Raw genomic sequence first — 14,907 nt, forward strand, 5'->3', positions numbered from 1 at the left:
TTTTAGGTCAGTCATAGGGCTTGAACTCGGCCTGGGCGCTGTCCCTGAGCTCTTCAGCTCAAGGCCAGTGTTGTACCACTTGAGCCACAGTGCCACTTCCACTATTAGTCTTATGGTTTGATTGTCTTTTTTTTTTCTATACCTTTAACTTACTGGCTCCCTTCTATCATTCACAAATGTTCATATCTTGGGCTAGGAATGTGGTTTATTGGTAGAGTGCTTGCCTAGCATTCTTGAAGCCCTGGGTTCAATTCCTTAGTACCACATGAATAGAAAAAGCCAGAAGTGGCACTGTGGCTTAAGTGGCAATATACTAGCCTTGCACAAAAGAAGCTTAGGGACAGTGCCTAGGCCCTGAGTTCAAGTCCCAGGACTGGCAAAAAAAAGAAGCAGCTCCTATCTTACTGGGTGTTGGTGGGTTATACCTATAATCCTAGCTACTTAGGATGCTGAGAACTGAGGATCATGGTTCAAAGCCAGCCCTAGCAAGAAAGTCTCTGAGACTCTTATCTCCAATTAGGGACACACACACACACACACACACGCACGCACGCACGCACGCACGCACGCACGCGCGCATGCTCAAGTGGTAGAGCACTACTCTTGAGCAAAAAAGCTTGGGACAGTGCCCAGGCCCTGAGTTCAAGCCTTAGAACCAGCACGCCACCCTCCACCTACCCCTCTCCCCATCCCCACAAAAAAAACGACTGTGGTGCTTTCTGAAAGCTCATCATTTAGGAAACTGAGGCTGGAAGGATCATAAATTCAAAACCAGTCCAAGGTACATTCTGAAGGAATTTTTAAAAAATGGAAAAAAACCTTACAACATATTATACCTTGTCCTGTGTTCCGTACCCTTGTACAATTGATCTCTACATCTTTCCAGTCTCCTTTTACTAATCAACTCATTCTAACCTTACTTTGGTCTCTGCTAGTGTATTAAATTGGTCTGACGAAGGTTACCGGTGAGATCTGTGTCAATACATACATACCCACACATCCCCAGACTACATGCTTCCTTCACACTTTTCCTCCTGAACTCTCTGTGATCACCTGTGCCACATCTTCTCTTGGGTGTCTCTAATTCTTTAACTTTTATTCCTTTACCTTTTATATCTCTGTATGTGGTATCCTCACTTCCTCTTCTATCAGTCAGTAACTGTTTATTATACCTTGTTAACGATCTCTATAATCTGTCCACCTTAAGTCTTCACTACTGGTAACCAAGTCCAAGTCAGCATCATCTCATCTGTATTGAAAAACTCATATCCTGTACTAACCTCTCCAACCTACTGAAGCCAGAATAATGCAAACCTGAGAAAACCTTCATTGGTTCCCACTGCGGTTTGCCTGCATGACTTTTCCTTGCCTTTGCAGGTTTACCTTGCTCCATTCTTCCCCTTGCCCTCTGAACATCATCCTCCTGAACACTAAGCTGGAGACACTTTTCCTTCCAAGCTTTCCTTGCCTGTATAAAAACTATCAATTATCCTTTGAGTTTCCACTTCACTGTCATTTCCTGAGAAGGCCTTTCCGGACTACCAGCAAAACCAGGCACGTCACACTATGGGTTCCCAGGGCCCCTGGCTTGTTCTTTCCTAGCATCATTTGCTTATGAATTGTTTAAAAGTCTGGCTTCCGCTCTTGACTCTGAGTTCCCTGAGAGCAAGTTTCTTGTCTCCTTTCTCTGACCTTTGCACCTAGCTCAGTGCTTGGCAAGTAGTGAACAGCTAAGTGATTTTTGTCTGATGAATGAATTAAAGATGAGAATAGCTCCATATGACAATTAAATAGAATCTATTACCATAAAATATAATATACTAATCTTATTTCCTGAAGAGGACTAAACTAACATTTGACATGAAAATGAAACCAGTAAGCATGTCTGCATTCTTACTGTGACAAGTGCCTTGGTTTTTTAATTTTTTTTTTTATTGTAAAGATACTGTACAGAGGGGTTACAGTTACATGAGTAAGGTAATGAGTCCATTTCCTATCGAGCATTGTTACCCCCTCCTTTGTTTTTCCCCTACTATCCCTTCCCTCCCCACAGTGCCTTGATTTTCACAATATAAAAGTACTTCATGAAATAGTAACTGACTGTGTTTTGGCTCTTGGAAGTTCTCACAATTCTTTGGTGGGGGGGCAGATAGTATTTGGGATGGAACCCAGAATGTTGTATATCCTGAGCATACCCTCCATGTTGAGCTACACTCCTAGTCCTACCACAAGTAATTTAAAAATGAAAAACCAAATAAGGTCCAGTGCATTTTTGTATGTTGTCAAAAAGTTTAGCTGTTAAGCTATTTCAGGGACTACCTGTAAAATTGAGATAGATACAGAGCTTTAAATGAGCAGTAACAGAAGTCCAGTGTTGAACACATATATCTGTGTAAATTTTACATAGTAGAAGAGTAAAGTTTGAATAAGTCACCTTTACAAACACTTTCCACCTAGAGAATGAACAAGTTTTTGCTGTTGTCTCTAGCCTTTGTCTTCAGTTTCTTGACTTTGCTGTGTTCTTTGGGAGACAGTTTTTTAGTGAAATGATTCTTTAGTTTCATAATTGTAGGATGGAAATTTTGATTAAATTTAAAATGTTGATTTCTGCTTCCTACTATTTCCATGTTCTGCTTTGTTTTGTCTGTCAGACTTTGTGCATAGTCTGCTCTTCAAGTAAAGATAAATGCCAGCTGCAGACAGGGTTCAAGATTCTGATTGATGTTTGCTTGTAAGTTCTTTGTGCAAAAGTGATGTTTGTTCAGGATAAACATGTTGTAATCACTTTGAGCTTTACATGGAAAGTAAGTTCATTCTTCTTACTCTGGAGGCATCTAAAGTAGGGAGTGATTATAACCAGTTGTTCTTCAGTCTCTTAAAAAATGTAATTTGAAGTGAAAGATACTCTGTCCTTAAGAGACAATGTTATAAGCCATTGTTTTGACATACGGTATTTTGAGAAAGGCTAAATTATGTATGTATGAATCTATCTATCTATCTATCTATCTATCTATCTATCTATCTATCTATCTATCTATCTACCTACCTACCTACCTACCTACCTACCTACCTATCTATATCTACCTATGTGTCTAGTCTGTTGGTACAAACAGTAAGTAGATAGTAGACAGTATCTGATTGTGATCTTCAAATGCTCAAAAACAATGATGCCTACAGAGAAGGTTCTTCATTCAGCCTGTCTTCCCTGGAAAGCCACTCTCATGCTGCCTGTTGTTCATATATCTCATAGTATAGTTATATAAGGCTTTTTTTTTTTTTTTTTGCTTACTCACACCTTTATTCTGATTTTTGTCTGGCTGAAATATAGTTCCCCACCCTTCTTCTGTGTTTATCAGGCCATTATGGTTTTTTGTTTGTTTGTTTGTTTGTTTTGGGTCCGGTCATGGGGCCTGAACTCTGGGCCTGGGCGCTGTCCCTCAGCTCTTCAGCTCAAGGCTAGCACTCTACCACTTGAGCCACAGCGCCACTTCCGGCTTTTTTCTTTTTGCTTATGTGGTGCTGAGGAATCGAACCCAGGGCCTCTGGCATGCAAGGCATGCGCTCTACCACTGAGCCACCTTCCCAGCCCCCAGGCCATTATGTTTTTGAAACCTTCTTTGTTGCCTAAATGTTTCCCCCTACCTTATCATCCTAGTACTGTAATTATTCCATCCCGACTTTGCTGTGGCTGTATGTGTTTGTGATCGTCTCACTAATATAGGCACTAAGGCAATGTTTTATTTAGTTTGTGCCTTAGATCTAAGGGATCTTTTTATTTTAGTTGAAGAGGTAAGTGGCAGTCAATGATTTGAAGCATTCTTCTGGGTAGAGCATCTTATCCCTAGAAATAAGACATTTAGATGGTTGGGCTGGGAAGGTGGCTCAGTGGTAGAGCGCTTGCCTTGCATGCCTGATGCCTTGGGTTCGATTCCTCAGCACCACATAAACAAAAAGAAAAAAGCTGGAAGTGGCGCTATGGCTCAAGTGGTAGAGCGCTAGCCCTGAGCTGAAGAGCTGAGGGACAGCGCCCAGGCCCAGAGTTAAGGCCCCACGACTGAACCCCCCCCCCAAAAAAAAAAAAGACATTAAGATGGAATGTTTAACCATGTTCCTTGTCTGTAGGGTATGTTTTCACAATGAGGCATTGTTGAAGTGCCTTGTCTTAGGAAGAAGGTTGAGCCTCAGTGTTGAGAAGACTTAAGTTCAACTTCCTTGAACCTTTGTTACTTCACCATTCATCAACTTTATATATTGTGCATGACTTTTCCACTTTATGCAGAGCATCTACTGAGAACATCTTCCACCAGCCGGCCTGCTTCTCTACCAAGAGTTCCTGCCATGGAAAGTGCCAAAACTATCTCAGGTAACGATTCCTACCTGATATTTTCTTTTAGAAGATTCTTCCAGTTTTTAAGGGCTTACAGTGTAACAGATAACATGGTGTAAATACAGCTTTGTGCAAAATTGATAGAGTCAGGAAAGAATATTTATCCCCAAGTGTTTCATGACTGATTTTGAAGAAGTATTTGAAAGCACATTCATAAATTTCTGGAATCTAAACTTTCCAATGTGATAAAGCCATATAATAATGAATTAATATAAAAATGAATTTAAAAATTTTAATGATGGGACTGGGAAGGTGGCTCAGTGGTAGAGCGCTTGCCTTGCATGCCTGAGGCCCTGGGTTCGATTCCTCAGCACCACATAAGCAAAAAGAAAAAAGCTGGAAGTGGCGCTGTGGCTCAAGAGGTAGAGCGCTAGCCTTGAGCTGAAGAGCTGAGGGACAGTGCCCAGCCCAGAGTTCAGGCCCCACGACCGGACCCAAAAAAATAAAAAATAAAAATTTTAATGATGAATTTGATAAGCTTACTACTTTGTCTTCTGAAACTCTTTAATTTATAATTATTTATTCTATTTTTCCTTGTGGCTTTTTCTTATACTACATAGCTAAACTATAAACTGGAAATAACTTCTCAGTACAATTAATGTTCCTCTTGCACATGGCCCTTCCTTCCTCTTCCTTGCTTTCCAACTTCATATGATTATTATTTTGTATTTTCAGGGTCAGGATTTAGTTTTCTGTATGTTATAGATGGTCTTTGAATCAGCTGAGTCTTTTACTCTTTGAGTCTGTATTCAATATATATACTGTACAAGAGCCTTTTCCTTTTTCTTCTTTTGGGTGTTTTGAGACAGAGTCCCACTATGTAGGCTATGTTTTTCTGAATCTCATAATTCCCCACTTCTCAACATGTAAGTGCTGTGATTTATACCATGCCACTCTCCAGACCCTTTATTTTCTATGTGCTTTTCTTATAATAGAGCTCTTCAGATTCTCCCTCAGTCTGTTTCTCTATTTTAAAAAAATAGTATTACTCTAAAGTCAGGTAAAGAGTACTTTTTTTTTTAGACAGTGTCACCCTTTCCCTTGCTCTCTCCCAGTTTTTCCCTCCTATCCCCACCTTTAAGTTGTATAGTTCATTTTCAACTATTGTATAGTTCATTTTCAACTATTGTCCAGTGAGTACTGGACTGCTGCATTTGTTCACCGTTTGTCTCTCCATTTCAGTGCCTCCCCTTACATTCCCCCAAAATGTAAACGATCAAACAAGACAAAAAGGAAAAACAAAACAAAAAAGCCAAAAAGAAAAAACCTCTTGTTTTTTTTCCTGGAGTTTATTTTGATCGATCAAATGCATATAGGCATATGCCTTTCTGTTCCTCTCTTAAGAGTAGCCTCCTTCAGTCTCACTGTGTGTGAATATTCTGGGATTTTAGATCTAGCTTCTGCATATGAGAGAAAATGTGCCATTTGCCTCTGTGGGCTTGGCTTACCTCACTTAACATGATTTGGTCTAGATACATTTATTTCCCTGCAAATGACATATTGTTATTCTTTCTAATGACTTTTCTTTATTTTGTATAAACTTTTTTTTCTTTTGTGTGCCATTCATGGGGCTTGAACTCAGGGCCTGGGCTCTGTCCTTGAGCTTTTATATTCAAGGCTCGCACTCTACCACTTGAGCCACAGCTCCACTTGTAGCTTTTTGGTGATTAATTGGAGATGAAAGTTCCACAGACTTTACTACTTGGGCTGGCTTTGAACTGTGACCCTTAGACTTTAGCTTCCAGAGTAGCTAGGCAGTGGCACCTGGCTATTTTGTACAAACTTTTGAGAGTTTTTTTCATCTAGTTTTCTAGCATAGTACTTAAAAAAAAGCCTACTGATTTTAAAGGCCTAAAAAAAGATTTAGAAGAAAAATAATTATAAAATTATGCCTGATGGGCTAGGAATGTGGCTCAGTAGTAGAGTGCTTGTCTAACATGCATGAAGCCCTGGTTTCTGTTCCTCAGTACTACATAAACAGAAGAAGCTGGAAGTGGCACTGTGGCTTGAGTGCTAGAGTGCTAGAGTGCTAGCCTTGAGCTGAAGAGCTGAGGGACAGAACCCAGGTCAGAGTTCAAGCCCCACGACTGGCAAAAAATAAAATAAATAAAATTATGCCTGAAACATTGTCATTCTAAGATCATATAGGGATAGGAAACTTTTTTTTTAACCATGGGCCATTTAGATATTTATAACATCATTATTGTGGCCATTCCCCAGTAAGTAGACTTTGTACCTTTTTTTGTCCTGTTGATATAAAGAATATGGTCAGAATGGCATGAAGTCCTACAAGTGGTGTTCTCACCTAAATTCAGAAGGGGAAGAGGTGTGTAGTTAGGGACTGGGTTTTTTTAGTGGCATTATAATTAAACAGAAGCTTAAATAGTATTCTCTATGTACTTAGTAGATAGTAGTTCATTGCATATTTCATCTTCTATGCCTTTTCAGATTTTTTTTTGGGGGGAGAGGTAGGGGATCCTGGGGCTTGAACTCAGGGGCTCTATGTGTCCCTGAACTTTTTTTTTGCTCACAACTAGCTCTCAAGCACTTGAGCCACAGCTCCACTTTTGGCTTTTTTTTTTTTTTTTGAGGGATGTTTAATTGGAAATAAAGAGTCTCACAGGCTTCCTACCCAGGCTGGCTTCACATGATCCACAAATCTCAGCCTCTTGAGTAGTTAGGATTACAGGCATGGGCACAGTGCCTGCCCTCACAAAGGACCTTTCTAGTCATTAGTAAGATAAAGTGTTAGTTTTATCTCTTTTAAGGTAATATTTGTGCTTTTGGGGAAAAATAGCTAAGAACTCAATCTAAGATGTTTTTGCTACAAAACATGTGTTTCTCACCATCAGTGTCTCGACGAAGTAGTGAAGAAATGAAACGGGACATCTCTGCACCTGAGGGTGCATCACCAGCCTCTCTCATGGCTATGGGAACCACGTCACCACAGCTCTCGCTGTCGTCTTCCCCCACAGCATCTGTGACCCCCACCACCCGGAGCCGGATACGGTAGGGAATAATGTTGGCATCTTTCATGAGTACCTTTCCTGGCCTTTCAGAGTAAATGATTAGTTATAAAAATAATGGCATCTAAACTCTGTCTTTTTTTTTCCCCCCCTCTTCCTCCTTTTGCGTTAAGGGTTGACATATCTGTGCAGAATTGGGTAAATGGTATAGAAAACACTGACAAAAAAATAAGAGACAATTCCTTTCTTTAAGCAGCTAAGTATTTTTCTTCTTGTTATAAGTAATTAGAAAATATTTAAATGCAGAAGTAAATAGGAATCTGAAATGCTTCTGGTCCCAAACATTTCAGATAAGGAATACTTGTATTAGGAAGTTTACCCTGGGATATGGGATGGAATGTTAGAGATGTCTTTCTAGAAAGGTAGAACTCGGGTAGAGCTTTGAGGGTATTATTGGCAAGTGAAATAAAGAATGAGTGTACAGGAGGGATGAATAGGTGAGCAATGGGGGCCTGTCAGAGGAGACTGGGGTGTTGCAGATTCAGAGGAGGTAGCCAGAAGACCTGAGGAATTTGTTGGTTATATCTGGGACAGTGAAAGACAAACAGAATAGCTAGGGTGTGGCTAGGTGATAGAACCTCTAAAGTCAAATTGAATCACCCCTTTGACGTTGTAGAACCTATAAAGTGGAGTAAATACTTTTACATGACAGGATGATTAGAGAATTGTTCTGTTCTGGACAAAAGTTAGGGAAATCAGCTAGAAAAGGATGTTGTAATAGTCTGGGACAAAGTCTTCAAGTTTGGTCTGGTAACACAGGGTAAAAGGCCTGGAGAAAGCGGTGGCCTGGGAGGATTTTGAAAAGAAAAGACAATGTCAGCAGTAGATTTCTATCAAAAGAAGGGAGATGTCTTACTGTTTAGACTGGATGTTGGGCAATGTGATGCTGTGTTAATAATTGATAAACAATACATAAAATGTAATTTTATATTTTATTCATAGTTCTCTTGTCATGAGCTGCTTTGGGCTAAGATACTAAAATAGATATTATGATAGATATTATTAAGATAGTATCTACATACCTTATCTTAATCCATACTATTAAGATAAAAACCACACATTTCTTTATAGGATGAGGAAAGACTTAACAAGTATTATGAATGAGGGAAGAAGGAATGAAAAAGAGTTTCAGAAGTTTTGCTGTATATTAATTTATAGGTTTGAGAATAAAGTGGAATATTTAGCGTCTCAAATTATGCACTTGCATTTTAAGTCCTACCTCCAAGGACATCAACCTCTGAGAACAGAGGTGTGGTAGGCAGTGCCCCTTGGAGCAAGTAGGCAGTACAGCAGGTGACAGAGTTGCTTGTGCTACCTTGGATTTTCAGGCAAGGGGCTGTCAGTGTTCCCCTTTGTGTTTTGGTGATGGGCTCCCTGCTTGGGAGACACGACCCGGCTCCCCTACTTCAGAGCTTCCATCATCAACAGGGGAACACCTAGCTTTAGTTTCCCTGTCGCAGATTGAAGAAATGGTAAGAGATAACCCTGCAGTTCCAAAGGACTCTTCTACAGCTTCTCATTGTGACCATAGAGTCACTCTGGTGCATTTTAATCCACAGGCCCTGTGTGAGCTAGAGTGAATCTTTCCATTTAACAAAATAGTTACTTTTATATTGAGCATGACAATTTCCTTTTTATTTGTTTTTTTGGCTTGTTTTTGTATTTATCCCCTTCTCCTCACTTTATTTTCCTATGCTCAACAATACTATACCCAACTTCTTTGAATCCTTTAAGCCAAATCAGGAATCTGGAAGACTGGCACATATACATCAAGGCAGCAATCTATATGTTGATAAATATTTGGTATTTTTCTTTTGGCTCAACATAAATTAAAATTGAAATTTTCAATGCCCTTTTCAGTTGGAGAAGAGTGTCAGTCTGAGTAGTTAGGATTATAGGTGTGAGCCACTGGTATTCGGCAGAAAAGATAAGTCTTGCTAAATTGAGTGCCTAAGTATGTGAAATTATCCTCTTCCAAAAATGTGTAAACTAATACTATATTCTTCTATCTCCTTATTTTAGTGCTTAAATAAAAACTATTTCAACTTTGTGTTTCTTGTTTCCGCTTACCAGGGAGGAAAGGAAGGACCCTCTCTCAGCACTGGCAAGAGAATATGGAGGATCAAAGAGGAATGCCTTATTGAAGTGGTGCCAGAAGAAAACAGAAGGCTACCAGGTAGTCACGGGTTCTTTCATCTCACATGAACTTTGCTAAACCAAGTACTAGAGTACCATAACTCTCACTTATAACCTACATTTACAATAAGCCTTATACTGAATTTCAGAGACAGTCTCTGAGTTCACCCTAAGCTTGTTCCAAATGGTAGCTGCTATTCCTCATAGTTTGGTATTAGTGTGCAGAAGCAGGACGTGAGAAGGTGATGAGAGTCCTATATTCGTGGTGTAATCACTTTAGCTTTCACCACAACAAAAAGCAGAAAGGGGGCCTGGGAATGTGGCTTAGTAGAGTGCTAGCCTTGAGCAAAAGAAGCTCAGGGACAGTGCCTAGACCCTGAGTTCAAGTCCCCAGATTGGCCAGGAAAAAAAAAAAAGCAGAAAGGAAGTAACCGAACATTTGCATCAAAAGAAGCAACAAAGTAGACAAAGAACAGATAAATAAGATTTGTCATAATTAACAAGCCCCTTGTGGACACATGTATTTGCTCCTGACTTTAGCAATAATCCTCTGCTCATGTAGGATCAAAGGACCAAGGGTGTAGCAGTGGACATTAAGAGAAGTTAGAAGCTGGGCGCTGGTGGCTCACGCCTGTAATCCTAGCTACTCGGGAGGCTGAGATCTGAGGATCCTGGATCAAAGCCAGCTTCATAGCCAGCCCAGGCAGGAAAGATCTTGAGACTCATCTCCAATAAACCACTCAGAAAACCGGAAGTGGTACTGTGGCTCAAGTGGTAGAGCACTAGCCTTGAGCTGAAGAGCACAGGGACAGCGCCCAAGTTCAAGCCCCAGGACTGATTTTAAAAAAAACAAACAACAGCTCAGGGACAGTGAGTGTGCAAGCCCTGAGTTCAATCCCCATGACCAACCAACCAACAAACAAAAATCATAATAATCAACAAGGATCTACTATGAATCTATATGAAAAAAAAAAAAAAGACATAACCCTTGAGGTTGGAGGTGAGGCTTAGTTGATAGAGTGCCAGCCAGTGAACAAAAGCATCAGGTATCAAGTTTGAGTCCCAGTCTCAGACCTAAAAAAAAAAGTCTTATGTCTCAGTATTAGTATTGCTACAATATTAGTATTATCACTGAGGATGTGAAGAAATGGGTAATCTTGTTATTGTTAAATTGATATAGTAACTGCACTAGATAATATGGCAGTTCTAAAACATTAAACAGAATTGCTATGTGATCTGGCATTTGCATCTCCAGGTATATATACAAAAGAATTGAAATGGGAAGTGGTGCTGTGGCTCAAGGGGTAGAGTGCTAGGCTTGAGCTGAAGAGCTGAGGGACAGCGCCCAGGCCCAGAGTTCAGGCCCCATGACCGACTGAAAAAAAAAATTGAAATGAAAGGCTTGAAATTATGTTTTTGTTTGTTTGTTTATTTATTTATTTTACTTTATTTTTGCTAGTCATGGGGCCTGAACTCTGGGCCTGAGCACTTGTTCCTCAGCTCTTCTCTACCACTTGAGCCACAGTGCTACCTGGGGCTTTTTCTGCTTATGTGGTGCTGAGGAATCGAACCCAGGGCCTCATGCATGCAAGGCAAGCACTCTACCACTGAGCCACTTTCCCAGCCCCTTGAAATTATATTTTTAGACATACTTATAGCCATAGCAGTATGATGTACCTAGCAGTATAATTAATTCCTAGATGGAAGCATATCAAGTGTCCACTGATGAATGTATAAAGCAACTCAGTGGGATATTATTATGTATAAAAAGAATATCATCCTCCTTAAAATGAAGAATTTTTTAAAAATATTTTTTATTGTGAAAACACCATACAGAGGGGGTTCCAATTACATAAGCAAGGTAATGACTACATTTCTTATCAAACATTGTTGCCTCCTCCTTTGTTTCCCCTTACAAAATGAAGAAATTTTTGACATGTGCTATACAATATACCTGATGACATTGTGCTAAGTGAACAAGCCATATACAGAAGAACACAAAGGGATGATGAATGTCATGTGATTCCACTTATGTGAAGTATCGAGAGTAGCTATATTCACACAAACAAATGGCAAAATGAGAGTTACCAGGAACTTGAAGATGGAGAAAAAGAGGAATTATTGTTTAATTGTTGCAAGATGAAAAGTGCTGTGGTGAATGGGTGGTAGAGGTAATAGCCCAGTGATGAGCATATACTTGATGCCACTAATAGCTAAAATGGCAATTTTTCAGTTATGTATATTTTATCACAGGGAGAAAATTACTTACTAAACAATAAGCAAATGATTTAGATAGAACTAACAATATCAGAAAAAGATAGAAGACCACAGTACACACCTATAATTCTAGAAAGACTAAGGCAGGAGTTGAGGCCAGCCTACACTATTCAGCAAGACTTTTCTTTAAAACAGAAGCCTTGAATTGCATTATATCCTCAGCAGACTTGTGAATATAACACCATAAACTCACTAGACCTGAAAGATCCTTTGTGTAGCACTCCTCCTAATAATTATAGTAGAATGCACCTTCATAGGTGCAGATGAGAGAGACATGCTAGCATATGTGAAATCATAAGACTAGTAGATAAATAAAAATAAAAATTATACAGATTTCTTTTAATATTTTCTGATAATTATGAAATATTAAAAGTTAATAACACAAGCCGGGCGCCTGTGGCTTACGCCTGTAATCCTAGCTAGGAGGCTGAGATCTGAGATCTGAGGATCGAGGTTCAAAGCCAGCCCGGGCAGGAAAGTCCGTGAGACTCTTATCACCAATAAAAAACCACTAGAAAACCGGAAGTGGCGCTATGGCTCAAGCGGTAGAGCGCTCACCTTGGCCTTGAGCTGAAGAGCACCGGGACTGCGCCCAAGCCCAGATTTCAAGCCCCATGACTGACAAAAAAAAAGAAAAATGAAAGAAAAAAAAGTTAATAACACAAAGAAAATTCACAACTATATGGAAATGAAGCCACTTACTTCAATCATCTGTGAGTCAAAGAGTTAAAATGACAAAAGAAATTAAGCAATACTTTAAGGAGAATGAAACTGAAAACATAATGGACCTCTTAGGGACATTTCTAACATATAGCTTCTTTTGAGAAAGAGATGACTTGTTTCTTGTGACTCAGGACAACTGGCTTGGTTCTTTAAAAGATTTAATACTGGGTTTTGTTGTTTTAATTTTAAATTTCAGGGTCTGTAAATGAGTCTGAATGTGTAGTTGTTTTAAGCTGACAGACATGCTGGAGTTCCTAATCTGTCAAGAGCCATGTAAGCAGTGTCAGAGCCCTTGTCCTATCTAGCTATAAATGTGGACGAGCAGATCCATCCTTAGGCACCAGCAGTCAGGCATTTGGTCTCTGTCCACTCACAAGTCTGCAGGAAAGAGTAGGTTGTGACACTTGACTACTCAGTGGAGCAGAAACTGTTACGTGACACTTAGCATGCTCTGCTCTTACAGGCCCCAAATGTATCATTAATGTTTGGACCATGAATGCTTTATGTCGAAGAAGCTGTCTAATCAACGGAGATAGATTCCCTAATACCCATATCTTCTTTCACTAACTCTTTTAAGAGTCATCCTCAAATTACTGTGCTGATCACTGTAATTTCATTAACCATCCATTATAAAACAAGCCCTTGTGAGTTTGCCTTTTATCTAACAAATACATTTTTCTGTTTTAAATTGTGCCCTGCCATTTGTTAAGCACTGAAGTTTTAGAATACTAGAATATTAGTGTTGAAAGGGCCTTGATATTTTGATTATTGTAAAGTTTACAGATGTGGACTGAAATCAGATCCCCCACAAGTTTTAAGGAGAAATAAAAACATACAGCATTATATAAACAATTTCTAGAACTATTGCTTTAAAGGCTGAATCTCCTTTAAAAAATCAGTTTGTACATAATTTTTTCTTCCTGTGACAGGGGAGTGGAAATGAGGGCCTCACATGTGCTAGACACGCACTCTACCACTAAGCTGCTCTCACATCCCCCGCCATTCTGTTTACAAATTTAAGTATAGATTGCACTCTAAAAATTCTTAAGTGCTAATAGTGAGAAGTGGTAATCCCCTTTCCTTTCTCCTTACCTCTGAAATTTCTCTTCTCCAGAGGCAACCACTGCTAACTCTGTTAACTGTTCCTTTAGGGAATGGTGGTACAAGATTCAGAGAGAATATAAGAGTATCCAGTGAGGTAATAGAAAATAATTCATACCTTCAATAAACCTTACTTTTCAATATAAGAGCTTTTCTTCTACTATTGTTTCCTTGTTGTGGAAAAGCTCAACTAAATACAGTCACCCAAACCTCTAAAGGTTAATTTGACAGAGCTTCAGTTTGGATGAAAAATCTCCTTGTTTTCTGATAAAATGCCATATTTATAAATGGATTAGTTAAATCTAAAGGATATTGATGAAATCACTTAATCTAGTGTAAAACAGTTTTAATAAATAAACAATAGATTATATACTTCCTGAGGCAATTTAGTCTCAGATAAGCATTGAGAATGCAATTTCATTGAGGGATGTGCTCCATTAGTCCTTGGCCAGAGAAGAAAATTAGACATTTCTTAGTGGAGATTAGTGCAATTAGATGAATTGATGGGCTTGAATGGTTCAGAAGCCATGTTTTTAATGTGCTGTGCTTGATTCAAATTCTAGCATATTTTCCCTAATATAAAAATTGGTTTTTCAGTTTTTAACCTCTCTGCCAGATAGTGTGCTGGGTGTAGAAATAGAAATCAGGAAATAAAAAATAGTTCCCTCTGTCAGGAAGCTTATGGTCTAATCATTAAAATATTCACCAAAAATTAAAAGTCAATATGGACTTCTGTTTATAGTTATGATACAATTATGAGACCAGACCTCTACTGAGACAACAGTTAAGAACTATTTAAATTTCAAATAAATATCTTCAAAGGCATTGGGAATTAGCCACCAGGAAAAATTTGGCAGGGCCAAAATTACAGAGAAAAGGAAAAACATTAAATTGAGCATCATATTTACCCATGTTATCTCCCTGGAGGCACTTGGCAGCATCTGGCCTGGGGTAGAGGACAATCAGAAAGCAGTAGTTCAGTGCTCATTTCAGAAGTTTTAGGTAGGAAGCCTAAAATTTGATTTCAGAGAAGCCAAGATATAAGGGTCCAGTAACCCTAGGGAAAAGAAAACCTCAACATTTGACTTAGCTTTTGCTATCAATTTTTCAAGTCCTGAGGTATATAGAACAAAAAGAGACATTCAGTAGAAAGCTGTTGGCCAGAGGGCTGAAAGCTTAATTATAACTGTTCTCACAGTGCTAAAGAGCTAGGAGAGGGGCTGAGAAGGTGGTTCAGTGGTAGAGTGCTTGCCTTGC

The 14,907-nt window shown here is 39.2% G+C and overlaps 1 protein-coding gene across 1 annotated transcript in view; it reads left to right on the forward strand.

Moving 5' to 3' along the window:
- Nucleotides 1-14,907, forward strand: part of Specc1l (sperm antigen with calponin homology and coiled-coil domains 1-like) — a 176,340-nt gene that overhangs the window by 99,843 nt on the left and 61,590 nt on the right. Inside the window, exons 11-13 of the mRNA XM_013014417.1 lie at nucleotides 4,280-4,363; nucleotides 7,240-7,396; nucleotides 9,487-9,589. Coding sequence (XP_012869871.1) covers nucleotides 4,280-4,363; nucleotides 7,240-7,396; nucleotides 9,487-9,589 — 344 coding nt within the window. The remainder of the gene's footprint in view (nucleotides 1-4,279; nucleotides 4,364-7,239; nucleotides 7,397-9,486; nucleotides 9,590-14,907) is intronic.

Source organism: Dipodomys ordii, unplaced genomic scaffold (assembly GCF_000151885.1).
Source record: "Dipodomys ordii isolate 6190 unplaced genomic scaffold, Dord_2.0 Scaffold23, whole genome shotgun sequence".
Lineage (NCBI taxonomy): Eukaryota > Metazoa > Chordata > Mammalia > Rodentia > Heteromyidae > Dipodomys > Dipodomys ordii.